Source organism: Acinonyx jubatus, chromosome X (assembly GCF_027475565.1).
Source record: "Acinonyx jubatus isolate Ajub_Pintada_27869175 chromosome X, VMU_Ajub_asm_v1.0, whole genome shotgun sequence".
Taxonomy (NCBI): Eukaryota; Metazoa; Chordata; class Mammalia; order Carnivora; family Felidae; genus Acinonyx; species Acinonyx jubatus.
The window spans coordinates 9479011-9503378 of NC_069389.1; the positions used below are offsets into that span (position 1 = coordinate 9479011).

At 43.6% G+C, this 24368-nt stretch overlaps 1 protein-coding gene across 2 annotated transcripts; it reads left to right on the forward strand.

Moving 5' to 3' along the window:
• Window positions 1-28: 28 nt before the first annotated feature.
• Window positions 29-24368, forward strand: TLR7 (toll like receptor 7). 2 transcript variants are annotated; one of them, XM_015067814.3, is made up of 5 exons: window positions 29-532; window positions 698-797; window positions 1161-1190; window positions 1223-1261; window positions 19863-24368. In XM_015067814.3, exons 3-5 carry the CDS (start codon window positions 1164-1166, stop codon window positions 23010-23012), a joined length of 3216 nt encoding a protein of 1071 aa, XP_014923300.2. In that variant the 5' UTR covers window positions 29-532; window positions 698-797; window positions 1161-1163; the 3' UTR covers window positions 23013-24368. The 2 variants fall into 2 exon arrangements, with proteins under 2 accessions (XP_014923300.2, XP_053058048.1); XM_053202073.1 differs by lacking the exons at window positions 1161-1190; window positions 1223-1261 and having other exon boundaries at window positions 29-797.

Consider the following 24368-nt stretch of genomic DNA (forward strand, 5'->3'; position numbering starts at 1 on the left):
TCAGCTGATTTCCCCCACGCCAACCTGCAGTTTTCCAATTCTCTCCGGGTCGACGAGGTGGACCGAAGAACTTTAAACATAACTACGGATGTGTTGACTGTCCCCACAAAAGGATCCAATAATCCGTTAAGAAAGGAACAGTTCTCGCGAGGACCCCAGTTCCAGAAACAGGGCTTTATATGACACTAGACTCCAAATGCAGCTGACCTTTTCTCCTGAAGTGAGTCAACCAGCCGGCAGATCTGTCTCTCAGGGGGGCCTAAGACAGAGCAAGGTAAATTTAGACCTGTCTCTCAGATATCTATCTACAGAACAGTGGTTCTCAACCCGGGGTGCCTTAGCTCCCCAGGGGATATTTCGCAACGTCTGGAGACATCTGTGGCTGTCACAACTGGAAGGGCAGTGCTACTGGCATCTGGTGAGTATAGGTCAGGGATGCTGGTCAACACCTTCCAACGCAACAAAGAATTCTCTCACCGAAAAGGTCGACAGTGGTGAGGCTGAGAAAGTCACCTACAAAAAAGGAAGGAAGGTTGGTCAACCGGGTTGTTTGGATTTAGACAAGGCACTGCCCTGGGTATGGTGGGAGAAGTAAGAGGAACCTGGTGCTTCTGCAAACTTCATGTCTCGGGTGGTTTAAGTAGTTATGCTCCTCCCCTAACACCCCCAACTTTGTCTTTGCACTTGGAAACTCTAGGGCTGGCAGCCTGGAGCCTCTGGGACTCCATGCTTCCTGAAGACCATCTCTTCATCTCAGAAGCCTCCAGACATAGATCACTCCATGCAACCAAAAAAAGGTATTTTGAGCATAGGGACAAATTTGGATAATGTAACTAATTAGGTGTATGAGCCATTCTCAGTGGGGAAGGGAGGGGAGGGAACCCAAATCATATGCCAAAAAAAAAAAAAATCCTCTTTAAATCTAAAGAAAAATTTTGGTAGTCTAAAATGTCAGTTCCTTGAAGATAAATCCAGATGTTTAATAATAATAGAAATGGTTTTCTGAAGCGTATCTCTAGTTTACATAACTCGGAGGAAGGAAACACCATTGATGGCTATTTGCGACAGCACGTTTTAGAGTGATGTCCCCAGCATATTTTGGAGCTACAGTATGTTACCATCTTTGAAATGCACAATTTGGTATTTTCTCTTTATCTTAGTTGATGCTTTTGGGTCCATCTCAGGCCGATCGTGACACCTTTCACGCTCTGCTCTCTCCAACCGGACTTGTAGATTTCATCGTGGAGGAAGACTGAACATGGTAAGAACAGCCGAGAGATTCCCTAAAGAAGTGTTATCTGTAATCCTTGGGGGAAGTACTGAAACCAGCTGGCAAGAGAGATGTTTAAGAATTTGTATTTTGGTTATTGGCGGAGGAAACTTCTTCGTGGTATTTCATAATCAGGATTAACCATGGGAGCATTTCATAATTGCAGATTAATCAAGGCTAGGTCTGTCCAACTTTCTGCAAGCATTCAGGCGGGCTGTAGTGAGGACGAACAGATGTTTGAATTGGGGAAATCACTTCTGTGGGTCTAATTTGTTCATCCTACGTCGTTGGCTTTGAAACCGTACAAATCACTGAAGTTACTGGACAGCCGTTACGGCTTGCAACCATGGGTTTTGTTCAGGAACAAATGGAACTGGGGGAAAAGAGGCCTCGGTACAGAACTGGACTCCGTTGCCAGCATAGCACGGCCATGTGGGGATTTATAGCCAAGGAGCAGAGTGGCGGTCTGTGGGTAGAAAATGACTAAGACAAAACATCAGGGGTGGGGGTAGCTTCTGGATAAGTGGGCTTACCAGGATTCTTGTGGAAGGCAGGCCAGGGAGATTGGCTGTCACCTGGAGGATGTTAGGGGATGAGGGACTGTGTCAGATACCCGGGATGATCAGAGATCAATGGTGAGGGATTCTCGTTAAATGGACCTGAGAGGATTCATGCTAAAACTGGGCAGATGGACACAGAAACACAAAAGTCAAGGTCTAGTGACTGAGAGGTGCGTTCCAGGGCTGTTGTGAGGCTCAAGTAACAGGCTACGTGTTTGAGTTCTTCGTGGGCAGTGTGAGCTATTAGGGATGCCAAAATTTAATCAGAAAAGGACATCAGTGGCCTTTTGCTGAAATGATTTTGTCACCCAAAGTAGATATGATGGCGTGCATTCAGTGGGAGCCCACTCTGGTTTCTAGATCTCCATGTTGGCGTCAAGGCTCATTTTGTGTCTACGGTCTAATGAAGAGTTAACCATGGTGCGAGGGGAGGGGAACTATGTTACAAAGGAAACCGCTGCTTATAGTTTCATTTCCTAGAAACTCAGAGGTCTGTTTTTATGCAAACCCCTACCCACATTTGCCTTTGCCCCTTGAGGGATGGAATAAGGGGACTGGTGATAATAAAGACCGTTCGCATTTACTGACCACTTACTAGACATCCAGCGTCATGCTAAGGGTTTGATGTCTGTGGATCTGTTTCAGCTTCAGAGCAGCCTTGTGAGGCACAGATGAGGGAACTGGGGCTTCGGGAGGTTCGAGAGCTTGAGTGGTCTTGGTTGGATGGCCTGATTCCAGGAGCCACGCTGTAGCCCCAGAAATGTGAACTTCCATTATGATACCTTACCGCTGAAGAGAAAGAGAGAAACTGGTATATCTTTTGTAAGAAAAGAAGTGGAAACAATTTGCAAAAGAAGACCTACAAAAGGCCAGAAAGCCCCGGGGAAATTTATTCAACGTTATTAATAGTTATATGTCCTATCCTTTGATCTGGAAACTCCACTTCTAGAAACCCTTCTTAAAGACATGATCAAGGAGGTGGCAAATAATTTATGAAGATAGTCTATGCAGCATGGCAAAGAGAATATGTCATGCCGGATGTTGAGGAGGGGTTACTTAATCGTGGTCACCCATTAAATGGAATGTTGTGTAACCACCAAATCATGTTTTTTAAAAGAACACTGAAAGACCTAAGAAAGTACTTATAATATAGTGGCAAATGAAAATAGCAAACTAGAAATTGATAAGTAGCATATATTTCTCATGTTTTTTTTTTTTAATTTTAGAGAGAGACAGCAGGGTAGGGGCAGGGGGCAGAGAGAGAGAGAGAGAGAGAATCTCAAGTAGGTTCCATGCTCAGTACTCAGCTCGGAGCCCAATGCAGGGCTTGATCCCACAACCCCAGGATCATGACCTGAGCCAAAACCAAGAGTTGGACGCTTAACCAATTGAGCACCCCCAGGCACCCCTTCCTGATGTTTTTAATCTGTGCACACTAGATGCTTCCTCACTGTTGGTTAATCTGTGAAGATGGTTTACATGAACACGTGTTACCTATTTGTCTTAATAGTTTCACAAAAGAGCCCTGCATTCTAACCATTTTACAGTTGAGAAATCAAGAGGCTCTTGAGGTAAACTGATCCACCAAAGTGAGAGGGCTCTCATGTGGCTGAATAAGAATTTAAAATCCAACCTTTCAGGAGCTCATGGGGGTGCTCAGTCAGTTAAGCATCTGACTTCAGCTCAGGTCATGATCTCCTGGTTTGTGAGTTCCAGCCCTGTGTCGGGCTCTGTGCTGACAGCTCAGAGCCTGGAGCCTGCTTCAGATTCTGTGTCTCCCTCTCTCTCTCTCTGCCCCTCCCCTGCTCATGCTCTGTCTCTCTCTGTCTCTCTCTCTCTCTGTCTCTCTCTCTCTCTCTCTCTCTCTCTCTCAAAAGTAAATAATAAAATATTTAAAAATTTTCAATGTAATCTTTCCACCAAAAAAGCTCTAGCTAAGGCTGGAATGCTCCTCACTCTGTGTAATAGACACAGGAAACGGAGGGCAGTATTAGAAAGACATGTGCTGATATGTAACCGTAGTCTGGCAGTTTACAAGTAAAAACATTATTCCACTCTTCACTGTAGCAAATTTCTTTGTGCCCAAGCAAAGAGGTAACCAGAAATTTATTTACTAAATTAAAGAAATCTCATCATTTAGAAATTTGAAAGATTGTGCTAAAATTAAAAGCAGTCATTACAGATTAACCAACCAGTGTCTTCACACCCCAAGAACAGCTCGCTTCTGTCTCAGAAGCTTGCCAAATCTTAGGGCTGGGCGGTGCACCATGGCCGGTCCCCAGCTTGCCGCCTATGTCTGTACAGCCTACAAGCTAAGAAAGCTTTTATGTTGTTGTTTTTTTAATGTTTATTTTTACTTTTGAGACAGAGAATGAGAACGAGAGCGTGAGCAGGGGAGGGGCAGAGAGAGAGGGAGACAGAGACAGGGGATCTGAAGCAGGTTCCAGGCTCTGAGCTGTCAGCACAGAGCCCAACTCAGGATTCGAACCCACGAACCATGAGATGGTGACCACGGATGCTCAACCGACTGAGCCACCCAGGCGCCCTGAAAATTTTGATGTTTTTAAGTGATTGAAAAAGTCAAAGGAAGAATAGTATTTTATGACACATCCTAGGTATATTAAATTCAAACTTCGGTGCCCACAAATAGTTTTCTTGTTTGTTCAGATATTGTCTATAACGGCTTTCACGCTACAATGGCAACCTACTCGTTGGTTAAGTGGTTGTGACAGAGACCATACAGCCTGCAAAACAGAAAGTACTTGCTAACTGGCCCCATACAGGAAAAGCGTACCGTGGTGGATTCTGGAAAACAAGCGGATAGAGTATATGATCAAATAAGACTTAATATCTCCTGGTCTTTAGTGCCTGTTGTAACGTGTAATAGCTGTTGAGTACCTAATTTATGTAAGACTACTATATAGCATTTTATTCTTTTATTTTGAAAACTAAGTCTGTTGGGCTAAAAATGATAGGAAGTAAATGATGAAAAGTCTATTTTTAAAGTACGTGGGTTATATCCTTACACTTACTTTTGTTTTGTTTTTGGTTACATAATGAGACTTTGGTATTTAAGATAATTACACTTTCCAGAGATTAGCCTACAATGAGAAATGTTTTTGAAATTTGCAAAAAAAAAAAAAAAAAAAAAAAAAAAAAGGAGGGGGAGCTATTTTGTCATAAATTTATTAGGGAAATTCCAAGTGGAGGCTCAGTCTACCAAACAAATAGAAAAACAAGGAAATCAGAGGCTCCTGAAGTAAAATGATTCACCAAAGTGAAGTAACTTCCTTGCTCATGGTGTTTGGTTAGCACCCAGGGTGATGTCCATATCACTCTCCAGTTATCAAACAATTCAGTGCCCTACCCAGTTAATGGGCGTTCCCTCCTTGGTGAGTTACAGATAGACTACACCAGGTGGTGTGGTCACACTAAGAAAACTTTATTTGCAGCAAATAAGGAGACCACGGGGAATGACTTTCAAAGCCCCTAAGCAGATGTGAGTGGGTTCCTTTTACTTAGGGTTAGGATGAATATTCAGAAAGGGGAGCTTTGTCATCACAGGTCAAGGTGGGCACAAGGTTGCAAAACAGGTGTACTTAGAAAACAGGCGTACAGGAGCATCTTATGTTAAGCGTGTGCTCCTCCTGGGACGGAGACTTTAATACTTTAAGGAAGCAGGGGTAACTGTCGGACACGGGGAAAGGGCTGTAGAAGTTGCGGGTGTAAACTGAGCAGGGTCTTGGGCTCCTGATCTCCAGCAAGGAATACAGGGCCTTGCTGGTTCACCGGCTAGAACCACATCAGTTGACCTTGAGGAAAAAACAATTGTCTGAAAACAAGCTTTAGACTTTCTGGTACTTCCAATCCCACGGCGCGGTTTCAATATCGACAGGGCAACAGGTTAGTGACTTCAAATTCATGGGTGTCCAACGACTGCTCTTCTACTCACTCCTTGCCTCTCCTGTGTCCCTTTCCCATTATTTTCCAGCTGGCCATCAGCTCTGGTTCAACCCAGCCTGGCCACTCGCAGGATCCCTGCTGTAATATGAAACCCTTCTCTTCCCCAGCTTGCCTTCAGCACCCCCACCACCAGAAATGCATATTCCAATAATTCCTTTTCAACTTGGGCCACTTGGCTCTTTTCCTGCCCATGTGATCTTGCAGATAGACTGGAGGAGCAGGTGAACCCATGGGGCTGTTGCCCCCAAAGCCTGGCACATAGTAGCCCCCAGGGGCACTCAGTATGTTGGCCTTCAGATGGGTTGGCTGGTAAAGGCGTGGCGGTGAGCAGAACAGTAACTGTTCCCAGGCTTCCAATATTCCCATCTTAAGGTGGATTTCCTTCTGAGAGGAATTTTGCTGAGAGGAATTAAATCTAAGCAGAGTGTAGCCATGCAGAGTGTGTGAGAAAGACCCCAAGGGGAAGGCAAATCACCTGCAAAAAGATGAGGGGGTTGGGGGTGGTTCCTTGTTGCCAGCAGGTAATCACACTGATTTCCTCGTGCAGTGTCTGCCTGGGCCTCCAGGAGGGTCCTGTCCTCCTTCTCCTCTGTCTTCCACATCTGCTGTCTTCTCACTCATAGCTGCTAAGCTTGCTTCCCACTTCACTGAGAACACTGCAGCCATTGGAAGAGGATATCCACATGTTCCCTCCTCCTTGTGTGCCTACCTAGAGCTTCTGTACCTGGATGTCCTGCCAGACCACCTATCCAGTTCCCTGTCGCTGCCTAACACATCACCCCGAAACGCATTGGTGTAAAACAACCACAATCATATACTTTTTTTTTAAAGTTTATTTACTTATTTATTTAGAGAGTGAATGAGCAGGGGAGGAGCAGAGAGAGAGGGTGAGAGAGAATCCCAAGCAGGCTCTGCGATGTCAGCAAAGAGCCTGATTTGGGGCTTGATCCTATGAACCATGAGATCATGACCTGAGCCAAAATCAAGAATTGGATGCTTAACCAACTGAGCCACCCAGGCATCCCACAATCATATACTCTTATGTGTGGTGGGCTCAAGGGCCAACTGAGCTCAGTTAGGTGGCTCTGATGCTGGGTCTTTCACACCGTTACAGTCAGTGCCCAGAGCTGGACTCACCTGAAAACTCGCTCCCTCACAGGTCTGTGCCCAGGCAGGGAGACTCAACGGCTGCCAGCTGGGGCTGCTCAGGGGGGTCTCTGTCTCCATGTAGTCTCACCAATATGGCGGCTGCAGTGTAGCCAGGTTTCTTACAAGGCTGGTGGCTCAGGGCTTTAAAGAAAGTGGGGAGAGAGACAGAGAGATCAAGAGAGAATGAGCACTAGGTGAGGGGGAAACCCTATCACCTTTTTTCTGTTCTAGCCTTGGAAGTCCTGTGGCATCACTTCTGCTGCTCTCTGTGCAAATTCTCACAAAAACCTCAAAGGAGGATAGGAGATTTGTCAACAAATGTATGGACTCTTCTACTGACGATGAGAGTTTTTTCTGTTCCTAGCTAAGACCAGTCTCCATGCTGGTGTGCTAGGTGTCCTCCCTGCTCTCCTGCTCAGGATCAATGTTTGAGTACTCATCATCATCATCATCATCAATGCTTTTTGGTGGGTTTTTTTTTTTTGTTTTTTCATTCTCACCAGCATCACAACGTGCTATTATTTCTCTTGTCCTAAAATAAATCCTCTTGACCCTCATGGCCCTGGGAACACCTGCCAGTGTTTTTGTTCCCCTTCGCAGGAAATTTCCCAGAAATGTTTGCTGTTTCCAATCCGTCATCCTTCTAAGAACTTTGAAGTCGTATTTTCTTTGGCTTCACCTTCAAAATGTAATCCAGTATCTGGCACGTTCTTACCACCTCCACCCTTGCCAACTGGGCCTTTTGCTTCAATTGCTGTCATAGCATCTTGACTGGTCTCAGTCCTTCCACCTTCACCCCCTCACGGTCTCTTCTCAACACAGCACAACAGCACAGATCTTCTAAAATGTAAGTCAGGCCACATCACTCTTCAGCTCATAAGCTTGACACGGAACCGCATTCCACTCAGAGGAAAACCATCATCCTTGGAATGGTTGGCAAGGCCCTGCGTGCTTGGTGAGAGGCTGGGGGACCTCCCTCTTTGACCTCATCTTCTATCATTCTTCAACTCCCCTTGCTCAGGGCACACCAGTCTTGCCATCATCCTTTGAATATTCCAGCATGTTTCCACCTTGGGGGCCTTTGCGTTAGGCTTGTCCCTCTGCCTGGAATGCTTCCCCCCCCCTCTACCCCTAACTCCCTTAATAGAGCTGCATGGTCAACTTCCTCCTTTCCTTGAGATCGAGGCTCAAATGTCAACTTCTCAATTATGTCCCCCCAAACCACTGTATTTATGGCCACAAGCCCACCCTGCTCTTCCTTTTTCTATAACCTTGTCACCTAACATTGATATGATGATTATAGTTCTATATTTTTTGTTTATTATTTGGAGAATGTAAGCTTCAGAAGAGCAGGAATCTTTTCTATTTGGTCCACTGATGTGACCCAACGCTTAGAAGTGGGTACCCGGCACATAGCAGGTATCAATGCATGTTGAAATTTTCATTTTTCACAATTTACTTTCACGTTATTATAATAAGGTTTTATTACATGCTCTGCAATCTTTAATTTTTTTAAATGTGTATTTATTTTTGAGAGAGAGAGAGACAGAGTGTGAGCATAGGAGGGGCAGAGAGAGGGAGACACAGAATCTGAAGCAGGCTCCATGCTGTCAGCACAGAGCCCAATGCAGGGCCCAAATTCACGAACTGTGAGATCATGACCTGAGTCGAAGTCAGACGCTTAACCAACTGAGCCACACAGGCGCCCCTGCTATGCAAATTTTAAGATGTTTTTAAAAATAAAAGGAATACCTGTTCTTTATTTAAAAACTCAAAGAATAGAGGATATAGCATGTTCTTTCCTACCCCACAGAGGCTCCCTTTCTTACCCCTTCCCAGAAAATATCACTGTTGAGTTTCTAATGTGTCCTTCTGTACTTTTCGCTGTAAGTACAAATCAAATATTTGTATCTTTATTCATCATAAAGTGTTCATATGCTATATGTTATTTTCATGCTGCCTTAAAAATTAATTTTGTTTATAACTGACTAACATATCTTGTGCAGCTTTTCATGTCAATACCTATAGGTCTACCACATTCTTTTTACTTTTAGTTTTTAAAGTTTATTTTATTTAGAGAGAGAGAGAGAGCACGGGAGGGGCTGAGAGAGAGGGAGAGAGAGAATCCCAAGAGGCTCCCCACTGTCAGCACAGAGCCTGACCTGGGGCTCGAACTCAGGGACTCTGAGATCAGGACCTGAGCCAAAATCAAGAGCTGGATTCTTAAGTGACTGAGCCCCCCAGGCGCCCCCACATTCTTTTTAAAGAGATGTTTGGTGTTCTGCTATGGGTGGTTTCTCAGTTTTAACCATTTCCTCCAGTTGATAGATCCTCATCCAGTTCTTCCCAGCCTTACTGTTTCAGAAAGCTGAATAAAACTCACAAAACAGTGTCACTTGAAGACATATAAGGCTTATTATAAAAAGATGTGCTAGTTGTTGCTTTCTCATCTCTGTGGAATCCTTAGGAGGCTCATGGTGGTTGGAAGCCTTGCTTAGATCATTTTGAAACGGCAGCAGCCTGAGCTTCTGGGGATCTAGGAAGACTCACAGCTGAGGTCAGGCACAGGCAGATAAGTTTCAGGGGGCTCCAGGCCAAGGCTCAGAAGCATCGAGTAAGCACAATAGAAAAGGAGCGTGGAGGTCCGTTAGTTCAACCCACACAGTTTGTGGATGAGAAAGTCAAGGTTTACGAGCGTTTAGTCAGTAGCCCTGCAGCAGATTGAGAGGCTGACTCCGTTCCCAGCTTCCTGGACAGCATGTTTCCCTATTCGCCATCCTAGCCTCCAGCCTTAGACCTGCGGGTGGGAAGCAAATGTGGGTCTCAGGTCAGGAGAACTCGGTTCTGAATGCAAGTTCAAGTCCTGCCAGGAAACGGATGCAGCCATAAGGATGTGTTTTGGCACTTTGAAGGGTCTCTTCAAGCTTCTGTTTGAAGGGGAGGCAGGCAGCATTACCTTTCGGCCTGACTAGCCTTGTCTGCAACATTGTTTGCCCCACCTGGATTGCCCCGACAGCAGAGATCTCTCAGCTCAGGAGACACACGTGGCCTCTGAGCAGCAGTAGTAGAGGGATTTGGTTCCTAGCTGGGCAGGAATGGTGTCTGACTCCCCAGTATTCCCCTCCTTGGCCTAGCACAGTCTTTTGTGCAGGTTACATACCCAATGTGTGTGTTGGATAGCTGTGTGAGGATATAATTCTTTTGTGAATGTAAACCTGAGCATGCCTGTAAGTTTACAGATTCATGAACTACCCTGACCTAGCATTGCTGGACAGCAGATGGAATCCATCAGAAATGTATCATCCGAAAAGTCTCTCTTTTTCCCTCAAGTTGGTCCTACTCAAATTGTAAATCTTTGAACCGAAAGAGAAATACACTAAGATACAGACACAGGCCAAGTGCGTTTGCTATAACTGTGTGAAGCACCTTGAAGATGATTGCTCAGCATATGCACTTGGACGCTTGGTTCGAAGTTGCTTCTCTGATCTCTGCCTCTTCATCAGTGAGATGGGAATATTTATATGTCCTTTCAACTTTATTGTCAAAGCTTAGTGATGTCCTAGCAATACTGTGTCTCCTTCAGCATCTGGCACGTAATAAGCACACGAGAAAAGGCCACGCCATTGTTTAAAAAAAAAAAAGCAAATGGCCGTCTGGTGACTGTTCAGTGTGAATTCGACATTTTCCATTTTCACAAGAAGAGGCGATTTACTGAGAGAATAGAACACCTGTGCATACAAAATCAAACATTCCCTTTTTGACCAGTTAGCTCGCTAATTGAGCATCCGGATTTACCCAGTGGATTTGCATGTGTAGTTAGCTGGGATTTGCAGCCGAAGCTGAGCCTGGTGTATGTCATGGTGTATTACGTTAGTTTACAAATCACGTTACTGAAAGGCACATGTCTTTAGGCAATCGTGGCCCAAAAAACCAAAACAAAACAAAATAACGTGAATTATTTGTAGCAGATGAAAATATAGGGCCGGCTCAACACTGAGTGAGCTCTGTTTGAAGACTTTTACTTACTTACTTACTTACTTACTTACTTATTTATTTTAAGTAATCTCTACACCCAATGTAGGGCTTGAACTCAATGACCCTGAGATCAAGAGTTGGATGCTCTATGGACTGAGCCACCCAGGAGCCCCTTTGGCACTGAGCAAACTCTTATATTGAATTTTGTTGAAGCTCAGGTCCCCACTTTACTGTTAAGCAGGTAGTTCCCAGTGGTTTGAAAGGGGACATTTCCACTTAAGGAATAAAGGAAAACTTCACATCTTTCAATCATCTTCTCAAGAATATTTTTTAAATTTGGAAGCCTCAAAAGGTATTATTTCTCTTTATCGTTTTAAAAAATACTTATTTTATTTTTGAGAGAGAGAGTATGAGCAGGGTAGGAGCAGAGAAAGAGGGAAACAGAGGATCTGAGGCAGGCTCTGCGCTGACAGCAGACAGTCCAATGCGGGGCTCAAACTCAGAAACTGTGAGATCATGACCTCAGCCGAGGTCGGACGCTTAACCGACGGAGCCACCCAGGTGCTCCTTATTTCTCTTTAACACATTTGGGAAGGTTTTCTTCCTTGAGTCAATTTTTCCCCCTCCTTTGCTTCTTCAGAACCCAGCCTGTCACTGTCTATCTGCTATCTCTGAGTTCCAAGCTCCTGGTACAGCCGGCACAGAGAGCCAGGAGACGGCCCATCTGCCATAGAACATTCCAAGGGCCAGCTGGGCTGAGGCTCAACTACTGAGCATAGGACAGGGACAGTCCCGTTCCGGGTATGCCTGTTCCCAGGAGAGACAAATGAGCTCGCCATTCTTACTGGGGTTTCAGGTTCAAGGTGACAGAACTGAGAAAGGATCAAGGAAGGGGCCTTCTGCAGTTTCACTTCCCATGCCTTCCTCTGACACTGTCCCCTTTCCTTCTGGGGTACTTTCCCACTTCACCCCTTCTTTTTAGAGGTGCCAAGCCCTCCTGGTGTCTCCTCGCTTCCTTGTCAACAGTCTGACTTTTGGAATACTTTACCATTTATGATCATTCAATGTGTGTCTTCCATGGGATTTTAAGAAAGTTCAAAGCCTTGATTTATTCAGCAAATACTTATGTCATGCTCACCATGTGGCAGGCCATCGTAACGATAGAGTACATGTAAAGACAAGCAAGGTTCCGGATATAAGAGTGTTCACCACCCAGAGGGAGGATTGCGTGCCTTGACATGGAGCCTTCTGGAAAAGTAGCAAAACAAAGCAGCCAAGAGCACAAGCTCTGAGTCGTGCCCTCTGCTTTACACTCTCTTCGTAAACAAACCTAGTTCTTAGCTTTGGAATGACGAGGAAATCATTCGCTAAATGCCATTGGTGGAAATTAGTGGTGTGTGAACGCGCTTAACAGGCTTTCAAAGCAGTATAATTTCTTTTAATATTTGGCAGGCTTGGGTTAAATTTGCTTAGAGTTAATTCTATGCGTGAGTTTCGTACAGCCTAAGATTTTGTCTAGGCCAGGGGTTTGCAAACTACGGCCTTTGGGCCAACTCTGACCACCTGTTTCGTATTGTTCGTGAGCTAAGGATGGTTTTTATAACTTTAATGAGTCACATTCTTAATGGTAATTGAAGTACCCACATGATCGCCTCAATTTTGCCTAAAATATTTACTCTCTAGCCCCTTCTGGAAAAAGTTTGCCATCCCGTGGTCTAGACCAGTGCTCTCTAATAGAATTTTCTACAGTATGCCTGCACACTCGAATACTGTAACCTCGAGCTTACTGTGCCTTTTGAGCACCTGAAATACAGTTAGTGTAGCTGAGACACTGAATTTTAAAATTGCATTTAATTTTAATTAATTTAAATTCAAATGGCCACACATGACTGGTGGCTATCATATCAGACCGAGCAGCTCTAGACCATTTTATTTATTAGTTTTTTTAATTTCTTTTAAGTTTATTTATTTTGAGAGACAGAGAGAACAGATGAGAGGGAGAGAGAGAAACCCAGGCAGGCTCTATGCTGTCAGCACAGAGCCCAATGTGGGGCTCGAACTCACAAACCACTCACGAACCATGAGATCATGACCCGAGCTGAAACCAAGAGTTGGACGTTTAACCGACTGAGCCACCCAGCTCCCCTAGACCATTTTAAGTGAAAAGATTCTGTATTCTGTCAATGTTCCTCATTCTCAATTTCATCAACTCCCCAGAGGCTGTAGGAGTCAAGGGCAAGGCAGCACTGCTAGTCAGATTCTTGCCCTGGACTGACTTTCATTGTCTGCTAGAAAATACTTAATGGAAAGTGCTGGAAAAATGCATGTGAGCACTCGCACTCTCTTAGGGCTGCTCTTGATTCTGTCCATTCATCTGCCTTCATTTGCGGTAAAGCAGTGGGCTTTTTCAACCCTGCCTGGCCCCAAATTAAGGAAGGCTTAATCAACTTTAGAGTTCAGGCTGCCGGCAGAGAAAACCTCACTTCCTTCCATCACTGCTCGCAGATGCTAACTTCAGCCATAGCTCATGCCTCTCCTAAGACTGCTAAAAACAGTAAGAAGCCATCAACACGCATCATGAATATTGCCAAACCGTTTCCCCTAAGAGTAAAGCCACAAGTCAACAGTTGGCGTTCATGGTGACTATAGTTCACAATACTGAATTGTATTTTGGAAAGTTGCTAAGGGAATAGGTCTTAAACGTTGCCATCACAAGAAAAACACCTGTCACGATATGAGGTGATGGATGTTCACTAGACTTGTTGTAATCATTTTACAATATACACATATATCTTGCTCATAGCCTGATACCAACATCCCATATTTTAGGTTCTCCCACGAGCAGCAATTTACTGCCAAGTTCTGAATTCCACAGTGGCTAACAGTGGGTTTACACTGGTAGAGTAGAAAAGCCAATGAACACGGGCTTAGTATAACAATTTTGTGATTTCTCAGAAGCTCCTAGAGGTTAGCAGCTCAGCGTCCTGATTTGTACTATGCTCTGGGAGGTCATGCAAGGATCTGGCGACTCGAGATCACCTGCCCTGTTGCTTCACCACCCCCGTCACGTTGTCCATGGAGATTACTCAAAAAATAAAATAAAATCAGGGGTGACCGGGTGGCTCAGTCAGTTAGGCATCGACTTCAGCTCAGGTCATGACCTCTTGGTTCACGAGTTCGAGCCCCGCATTGAGCTCTCTGTTGTCAGTGTGGAGCCCTCTCTGAATCCTCCATTTCTCTCTCTCTCTGCCCTTCCCCTGCTCGCTTGCTTCCTCGCTCTCAAAAATAAACATTAAAAACAGAAGTTTAAAAAAAATAATAAAAACTGGGGCGCCTGGGTGGCTCAGTTGGTTAACCATTCTGACTTCAGCTCAGGTCATGATCTCACGGTCTGTGGGTTCGAGCCCCACATCAGGCTCTATGCTGAACAGCTCAGAGCCTGGAGCCTGCTTCGGATTCTGTGTCTTCCTCTCTCTCTCTGCCCCTCCCCTGCTCATGCTCTGTCTCTTTCCATCTCTGAAAAATGAATAAACATTAAAAAATTTTTTTTAAATCTTTAAAAATAAATACAATACAATACAATACAATACAATACAATACAATACAATTTGGAAATATCATTAGTTCTTTCCAGACAAGATGCTGACACTTCTATATGTGTAGTTTAATTGTATGTTCTTATTCCATGGGCTATTTTTTGATACTTGCAATTAATTATTTTTATCATCCTCATCAAGTCCAGAGATTGTTCTATATCTCCCAATATATTTTTCTTCTTTTTTGTTTTGATGGAGACAGAGCATGAGCTGGGGAGGGGCAGAGGGTTGGAGGGAGGAAAAGAGAGAGAGAGAGAGAGAGAGAGAGAGAGAGAGAGAGAGAGACTCTTAAGCAGGCTCCATGCCCAGTGCAGAACCCAATGTGAGGCTCAACCGTGAAATCATGACCTGGGCCGAAATCAGGAGTCGGAATCTTAGCAGACTAACAACCCTGGGGACCCCTTCCCTTTCTTTCATCTCATACTGATAGAATCACCATTTATAATTGGGCATCTACCACTCAGAAAAAAAGATTGTATTTCCCAGCCTCCTTTGCAGCTAAACATGGCATGTGACTAAGTTAAAGCTAATGTGATGTGACAGGAATTGAAATAGGCAATTTGGGGGGTGTATCCTTAAATGGTGGGGCTGTTCCCCTTCTTCCTATCTGCTTCCATCTGGCTTCTTGTAACATGGATGTTGTAGCCACCTATCTTGAATGATGCAAAGGCAGACAACGTGCCAAGGGTGGTGAAGTGACAAGGTAGATCACACAGTTCTTCCAACCGTCGATCCAGAGCTGGGTTGATCTGGCCAGAGTTGGTACTTCTGTCTGGGTTGATCCCAGAGAGTGTCCTCAAGAACGTGGGTTTGAGCTTCTTAAACCTTTCTCCCCAAGGAATCCCTGGGCAAATAGAAGAGATAGAATGTTATCCCCTGGGGAGTCTGGGGCTGTAGCCTAAAGCAGTTGACTCCAAAGGGAAATTTCTTTGAAATATTTTGCTTTATTTCATTCATGCATGCATTCACTCTTTTATTCATGTGTTTATCAAACATAGTGCAACACAAATTAAGTGCCAGGCATTGTTTTACACAAGGGCACACAAAGCCCTGCTCTCTTGGTGCTTATATTCTCATGTAAGATAGACATTAAACAGATAAGCACATAAATTATCAGCAAGATAATTGCTGATTGTGTTAAGGGCCATGAAGGAAATAAAGCAGAGTAGTCTAGTACAGAGTATATATACCTCTCTGTGCCTCAATGGACTCATCTGAAAAATGGAAATAATAATAGAGGTCTGTAATTCCAAAATCTCCAAACTGAAAGCTTTGTCCTCACTCAGTCAACGGCAAACATACAACTTGAATTCATTTGGAGGTGAATCTTGATCTGAACTTGAGTAAGTTAGTTTTCTTTCTTCCTTCCTTCCTTCCTCCCTTCCTTCCTTCCTTCCCTTGATTTTTCTTCCTCCCTCCCTCCCTGCCTTCCTTCCTTCCTTCCTTCCTTCCTTTCCCACTTAGTGTGGATAATTCTTTGTTTCACTGCACAAAATTTTAAGTGTTTGGTGATGGGATACTGCCCCAGGCCCCAGTAGGAACATTACATAACATGTGGATCCATATATCCTATTACCTTCTAAGATCTGAAAAATACTTAGTTCCAAAACACATCTAGCCCCAGAGGTTTTGGGTAAGGATTGAGGGTCTATAGTACCACTCACATGTGGTTCTTATGAGTTAATATATCGAAACATTGAAAATGATGCTCAGAATATAGCAAGTGCTGCTTACTAGAGAAAGCCTGACTGAGTGTGTGTTATTTATGTAGACACCTGAGGGATGAGAATGACCTGGCTGTGGGAAGAGGAAGGGAACGATAATTTCAGGAAGAGGGAACAGCAGGTGCCAAGACTGGTTCGAATGCGGAACAGAAAATAGGCCAGATGTCTGGTGTGTGGTCAAAACAGGGGAAGGATGGTTCAAGGTCATGGAAGTAGGGTGGGAGTCAGAACATGCATGATATAAGCAATAATAAGGATTCAAAGTGTAATAGGAAGTCACTGTAGTTGATGTGACTCATATTTATAATGAATGCTTTCATGCTGTTTGATGAATGGCTTGTAGAGGAGACAGAGAATTGGGGGACCATTTTGGAGCCTCTTGTGGTAGTCTGGGTAAGACCTAATGGCTAATGGGGGTAAGGAGGTGGCAGTAGACATGGAGAAAAGTGGACGAGTGCAAGAAAAAGTTTAGAAATATGGAAGGATAAGAGACTTTCTGATTAATTTTCCATTCTAGTTTATACTATGTCCATATGTAGAGTCATTTCACAGTCATTGTCTCAGGTATGTTAAGGTCAGGGTTTGCTGGACCCAGCTCATACAGGCTTGCCAGATCAATTCTGCACATCCCTCCCCAACTCTGCACTGAACGGCATCACACTGGCAGTTGCAAATTGGCCATGGTGGGAGTCTTTACACTATGGGAATTTGCAAATGCTGCAGATCAGGACTTAACAAATCAGAGATGTGGGCGGGGGAAGGACAGCGGTTGTTAAACCACTCTTATTATGCCTATAACTCAACTGCCTTCATCTTAGAGCATTTGTTTCCCCCCCATCATAGAAATACTTAAACTAGGCATATTCCGGAGAACTCAGTTGATGGCTGTCACTTCATGTTTTTAACTCGCTAATTTAGGGATCCCCCCATTTCTTCCCAGGATCTCATTTAGGTTCATGGGAGTGGGCTCATAAGAGGGTACCTGGTTCACAATTTGTCCTTTATTCATTTGGCCCCATTTAGAATACAACTCACCTCCCAGGTCAACAGTAACACCCTTCGCAGCATTACTTATTACCTTCCGATAGTGGGGTTCACAAACTCATCATGTCTTCTGGCAGAAGCATGGCTGGAGATGGGGTCCAGGGTCTGGGATCCCATAATCAGGGACCATAAAAATAGCTCCCTCTGCATCTCTCCTTTTCCCATCTTGACTCAACCCCTCCTCCCTGAGTGATGAACATTTCTCCTAAATCTTTGAGTAAGATTGATGCTCAAGGGAGATATACCACGTTTATCTATGAGCTTCCTATAACCCCTGGCCTATTGCCATATCTCCCCAGGGATCTGAGTGCTCCACATTGGGGAGTATAGCCTGAAAGGATAACTAGAATTTTGATGGGTGGAAATGGTAGAACAGACTAGTCCAGGTGAAAAGACTTGCAAGTCAGGGAGCTACACATTGGGCTTGGGGTTAGTGACTAGAGAAGCTGAGAGGGGCGTTGTATCAGGTGAGCCTGGACAAGTAGGTATAAATAAAGCCAATTACTGGAAGACTTTGGATGCCATGACACAAAGTTAGGGCTCATTCTGTAAAAAAGGGGGAAAAAAGAAAATAATTTGAAAGACTTTAGAGTAATGTAATCTGATTAATCTTAGGGCAGCTTAATAGTTTGGGTGGATTGGAAGAGCAAGAGCCTGAGATCAAGGATGAAGTTTTAGCTAAAATGGCAAAGCAAGGAGGATGTCAAGGAGGTCAATGAAGAACGTCAACTGGACTCAGTGAATGGTTTTAATGAGGAAGAGGAGGAGACAGGGTGGTGAAAGAGAAAAAAAGAGACAATGTTGTACCTCTAACTTCAACTCTAGGCATCTCAAGATGCATGAAGAAGCTCTTTGAGATCCTTCTGAACCATCTTTCATTAGAGAAAAAGAAAGCTGGGGGGAAATTTGCTTATTTACCTTGTATTAGAGGAATTAAGGGAAGTAGGCATTTGGTTTATTAGATATCACCATATTTGGCTGATTCAGTCAATGGGGAAGACAAAAGCATTAATTGATCTAGAAGCTTGTTGTAGAGACACAGGCTACATCATTCCATAGATAAGCACCTGTTAAACTAAAACCAGTGTTCTGGAGTAAAATATTGATAGAGATCCTGAAACTTGAGGGCAAGTCCCTGGTTAAACCACCCTCTAAGGCAGGGCAAGTTCAAGTTAATATGGTGATTAGCAAAGCTCTTTAGTACTTCCCATACTACCTTTTAAGGTCTTTCTCCCCTGGGTCCCAGTTTCTCCCCTGATAAATCTGGATGCCCAAGAATCAGCATTATGGGCAGTTTGCCATATGTCCCAGTTTGCCTAAGAGAGTCTTGGTTTTCTGTCAATAGTCTTAGCGTAATTATATATTTTTTTCTTAAAGTTTGTTTATTTATTTTTAGAGAGAGAGAGAGGGAGAGAGAGCAAGCACATGGGTGGGAGAAGGGCAGAGAGAGAGGGAGAGAGAGAATCCCAAGCAGGCTCTGCATTGTCACCACAGAGCCCAACGCAGGGCTCAATTTCATGGACAGTGAGATCATGACCTGAGCCACAATCAAGACTGGGATGCTTAACTAACTAAGCCACCCAGGTACCCCTAGTCTTAGCATAATTCTTAATAGGTCTGCCTTCCTTTCACTCTCATAAGTATCCTCTTTTTTGAAATTTTTAAAAATGTTTTATTTATTTTTGAAACGGAGAGAGAGGCAGAGCGCAAGTGAGGAAGGGGCAGAGAAAGGGAGATACACAGAGTCCGAAGCAAGCTCCAGGCCCTGAGCTGTCAGGACAGAGTCCGATGCAGAGCTCCAACTCATGAACCATGAGATTGTGACCTGAGCTGAAGTCAGAAGCTTAACTGACCGAGCCACCCAGGCGCCCCCATAAGTATCCTCTTTGATCAATCAGGAGTCACCCAGATGGTTCCCTGACTGTCTGCTCTGCTCTCTCCTTTCCACATTTCTGTAATGTAAACCCAATGTGTATGGGATTCTGTGTATCTCCCTCTCTCTGCCCCTTCCTCACTTGTGCTCTGTCCATCCCCAAATCATCTTGGATTTCCAAAAACAATCCAAGAGGAAAGCCAGCCCATAGAATGGCAGTGCTACTTAGGATATTGAGAGCCTTGAATATTGTGAGGTGTAATGTGCAATGTGTACCAGAGCAGGCTTAGCACGCAAACAGTAATTGCACTAAAGTCTTAATGTGTTATTTGTCCCAATGTATTTTCATTTTAATATTCTTTCATACCCAAATTTCAGACTTTGGCAGCTAGTTGATAGCTCTTCCATTGCACTATTTTTAAATAATAGTGAATAGGAAAGTGTGCGTCTATCACTTTGAAAGCTATGTAACTGAAAGGCTAAGATGCTAAAAGCTAAAAATGTAACTAAATTATTATGAACCTTAGTAGTAGACAAACACAGTCACGGAGTGGGAGATGTCGTCCAGGCAATGGAGAATAAGACTTGATTTGTTTATTTTAAACTGTAGCAAAAGAGAGGCAGCAAATAGGAATTTTCAAATCTGATTCTTGGTATATTTTAGAACGATTTAGAATGATGGTGATTTGTTCTTTCTTATACTTTCAGGTGTTTACAATGTGGACATTGAAGAGACAGTCCCTTATCCTTTTTAACATAATCCTAATTTCCAAACTCCTTGGAGCTAGATGGTTTCCCAAAACTCTGCCCTGTGATGTCACTCTGGATGCTCCAAAGGCCCATGTGATTGTGGACTGCACAGACAAGCATTTGACAGAAATTCCTGAAGGTATTCCTACCAATGCCACCAACCTCACCCTCACCATCAACCACATACCTGGTATCTCTCCAGCTTCCTTCCACCAGCTGGACTACCTGGTAGAGATCGATTTCAGATGCAACTGTATACCTATTCGACTTGGGCCAAAAGACAATATGTGTCCCAGGAGGCTGCAGATTAAACCCAGAAGCTTTAGTAGACTCACTTACTTAAAATCCCTTTATCTGGATGGAAACCAGCTTCTAGAAATACCTGAGGGTCTTCCCCCCAACTTGCAGCTGCTGAGCCTTGAGGCCAACAGTATCTTTTGTATCATGAAAAATAACCTAACAGAACTGACCAACATAGAAAAACTCTACTTGGGCCAAAACTGTTATTTTCGCAATCCTTGCAACGTTTCATTTTTCATAGAAAAAGATGCTTTCCTGAGTCTGAAAAATCTAAAATTGCTCTCCCTAAAAGATAACAATATCACATATGTCCCCACTACATTGCCATCCACTTTAACAGAACTCCATCTTTATAACAACGCCATTGCAAAAATCCAAGAAGATGATTTTCATAACCTCAATCAACTGCAAATTCTTGACCTAGGTGGAAACTGCCCTCGTTGTTACAATGTCCCATTTCCTTGTACACCCTGTGAGAATAATTCTCCCCTACAGATCCACATGAAGGCTTTTGATGCATTGACAGAATTACAAGTTTTACGTCTATACAGTAACTCTCTTCAGCATGTGCCCCAAAGATGGTTTAAAAACATTAAAAAACTTAAGGAGCTAGATCTTTCACAAAACTTCTTGGCCAAAGAAATTGGGGATGCCAAATTTTTGCTTCTTCTTCACAACCTTGTCCAATTGGATCTGTCTTTCAATTATGAACTTCAGGTCTATCGTGCAACTCTGAATCTATCGGATGCATTTTCTTCACTGAAAAACCTGAAAGTTTTACGGATCAAAGGATACGTCTTTAAGGAGCTGAGCAGCCATAACCTCTCCCCATTACGTAGTCTCTCCAATCTTGAAGTTCTTGATCTTGGCACTAACTTCATAAAAATCGCTGACCTCAGCATATTCGAACAATTTAAAACATTGAAAGTCATAGATCTTTCAATGAATAAAATATCACCTTCAGGAGATTCAAGTGAAGTTGGCTTCTGCTCTAACACCAGAACTTCTGTAGATGGTAATGCACCTCAGGTCCTTGAAACATTACATTATTTCAGATATGATGAGTATGCAAGGAGTTGCAGGTTCAAAAACAAAGAGACTCCCTCTTTCTTGCCTTTTAATAAAGACTGTTATGTGTATGGGCAGGCCTTGGACCTAAGTAGAAATAATATATTTTTTGTCAAGTCCTCTGATTTTCAGCATCTGTCTTTCCTCAAATGCCTAAACTTGTCAGGAAATACCATTGGCCAAACTCTCAATGGCAGTGAATTTCAGCCTTTAGTGGAGTTGAAGTATTTGGACTTCTCTAACAACCGGCTTGATTTACTCTACTCAACAGCGTTTGAGGAGCTACGCAACCTGGAAATTCTAGATATAAGTAGTAATAGCCATTACTTTCAATCAGAAGGCATTACTCACATGCTAAACTTCACCAAGAACCTAAAAGTTCTGAAGAAACTCATGATGAACAACAATGACATCTCTATGTCCACCAGCAGGACCATGGAGAGTGAGTCTCTTAGAATTCTGGAATTCAGAGGAAATCATTTGGATGTTTTATGGAGAGATGGTGATAACAGGTACTTAAAATTCTTCAAGAATCTGCTAAACTTAGAGGAGTTAGACATCTCTGAAAATTCCCTGAGTTTCTTGCCTTCTGGCGTTTTTGATGGCATGCCTCCAAAACTAAAGACTCTCTCCTTGGTCAAAAATGGGCTCAAGTCCTTCAACTGGGGAAGACTCCAGTATCTGAAGAATCTAGAAACTTTGGACCTCAGCTACAATGAGCTGAAGAGTGTCCCTGAGAGATTATACAACTGTTCCAGAAGTCTCAAGAAACTGATTCTCAAGTACAATCAAATCAGGCATCTGACAAAGCATTTTCTACAAGATGCTTTCCAGTTGCGATACCTGGATCTCAGCTCAAATAAAATCCAGATTATCCAGAAGACTAGCTTTCCAGAAAATGTCCTCAATAATCTGGAGATGTTACTTCTGCATCATAATCGGTTTCTGTGCACCTGTGATGCTGTGTGGTTTGTCTGGTGGGTTAACCATACAGAGGTGACTATTCCTTACTTGGCCACAGATGTGACTTGTGTGGGGCCAGGAGCACACAGGGGCCAGAGTGTGGTCTCTCTGGATCTGTATACCTGTGAGGTAGATCTGACTAACCTGATCCTGTTTTCACTTTCCGTATCGGTGGCTCTTTCTCTGATGGTGATTACAACAGCAAACCACCTCTATTTCTGGGATGTGTGGTATAGTTACCATTTCTGTAAGGCCAAAATAAAGGGGTATCAGCGTCTGACATCACTGGATTCTTGCTACGATGCCTTTGTTGTGTATGACACTAAAGACCCAGCAGTGACAGAGTGGGTTTTGGATGAGCTGGTGGCCAAGTTGGAAGACCCAAGAGAGAAACATTTTAATCTGTGTCTTGAGGAAAGGGATTGGCTACCAGGGCAGCCAGTTCTGGAAAACCTTTCCCAGAGCATCCAGCTTAGCAAAAAGACGGTGTTTGTGATGACAAACAAGTATGCAAAGACTGAGAACTTTAAGATCGCATTTTACTTATCCCATCAGAGGCTCATGGATGAAAAAGTAGACGTAATTATCTTGATATTCCTTGAGAAGCCCCTTCAGAAATCCAAGTTCCTCCAGCTCCGGAAGAGGCTGTGTAAGAGTTCTGTCCTTGAGTGGCCGACAAACCCACAGGCCCACCCGTACTTCTGGCAGTGCCTGAAAAATGCCCTGGCCACAGACAATCACGTGACCTATAGTCAGGTGTTCAAAGAGACGGTCTAGCCCTTCTTTGCCAAGTGTGACTGCCTGACCTACCAAGGAAAAGCGTGGCTGTCTAGAATGTCCCATGAATGCCTCACTAAAAGGGTGTTGTTAAAGTCTCCAAGACCTGGGATTGTCCACATCAGAGAGGAGAGTCACAGTGTATGACAAAGGAATTGGAAAAATGGAATTTCTATAATGCATCACATCATCTTTCCGATCTCTCTGTGACTCCATTGGCACTTGAGTCTCCCCTTTCTGTTTCTGTATAAGACACGACTGGGAGAAGGGCGGCAAGGAGAGGACATAAGGCTCTGATTCTCCTGTAATTCTCTTGTGATTATTAAATACACACGCAATCACGAAATTCAGAGGAATCGTGCTTCTACTCCTAAGAAGTACCGCTATGTATGGAAATAGGGTAAAAGATGCTCAGGGCCTACGTGTATGACATCACAATGTACTAGAGTTAGTGAAATGAAAACACAGGGAATGCAACTGATTGCTTCTGCATCACCTAGCGCCCCCTTCTGCACAGATCGACTGTTGCCCTCTCCAGAACCAGGCGGCACAGGCACTCTGACCCTGGATGTCTGTCCTTTGGAACTGTGAGAAAAAAGTGTTAAGTCATCCAGTTTATGATATTTTGTTATACAGCATCCTGAGCGGACTCAAACAAAGATTTTTATCTGCATTGCAAAAGGACTATAGCCAAAGTAAAATTGCCTCATCCAATGGTCTTTGAAACTGCTTTGCTAACTAATATCGTGTATCTGTAATTATCTGCCAACTTGATCCATCAACATTAGGTGGTTTTTATTATTATTATTATTATTTTTAACATTGGATGGTTTTGATGGTAAACTCTGAAGGAGGACCCCCAAGAACATTTATTTATTTATAGTTATCAGGCAGGGATGACAATTCTTTGGATTCCTTTAAATTGCATGGGGGAGGAGAGGCCAAGGTTTACAGACCTCAGCACTCAGAAAGCTTCAGTCTTGAACCCCAGCTTTCGCCCTCAATGGCAGCAATAGAAAGGACCAAGACATTCTGAAGACACACATACTTTCAACTGGGTATAAAGCCACATGAGCTCAAAGTTTGAAACCTGGTCACTTTGCTTTATTTCAGGAAAACAGTGACCTACCGAGGTGTCTGTGCCCTTTGGAAAATAGTGTGCATGGGTTCAAATCTCAGAGCATTAGTTGGGAGATATTGTATTTTCCTCATGTATCAAAATGTCAAGGGTTGTAAGTATAGCTGTAAATACACAGTATATGAATTATTTCCAAAGGACTTGTAATCAATAAGGGTCACAAATTCCCAAATTAATCTCTGGATGAGATGAATAAAGACATAAGCTGCAAGAACCAA

Excerpts from the sequence above, each read along its gene's own strand:
- TLR7 (XM_015067814.3), top strand. The coding sequence starts at position 1,164 with ATGCTTTTGGGTCCATCTCAGGCCGAT. Across the intron at positions 1,191-1,222 it reads TGGGTCCATCTCAGGCCGAT|CGGACTTGTAGATTTCATCG; the intron begins CGTGACACCTTT and ends GCTCTCTCCAAC. Across the intron at positions 1,262-19,862 it reads GTGGAGGAAGACTGAACATG|GTGTTTACAATGTGGACATT; the intron begins GTAAGAACAGCC and ends TTATACTTTCAG.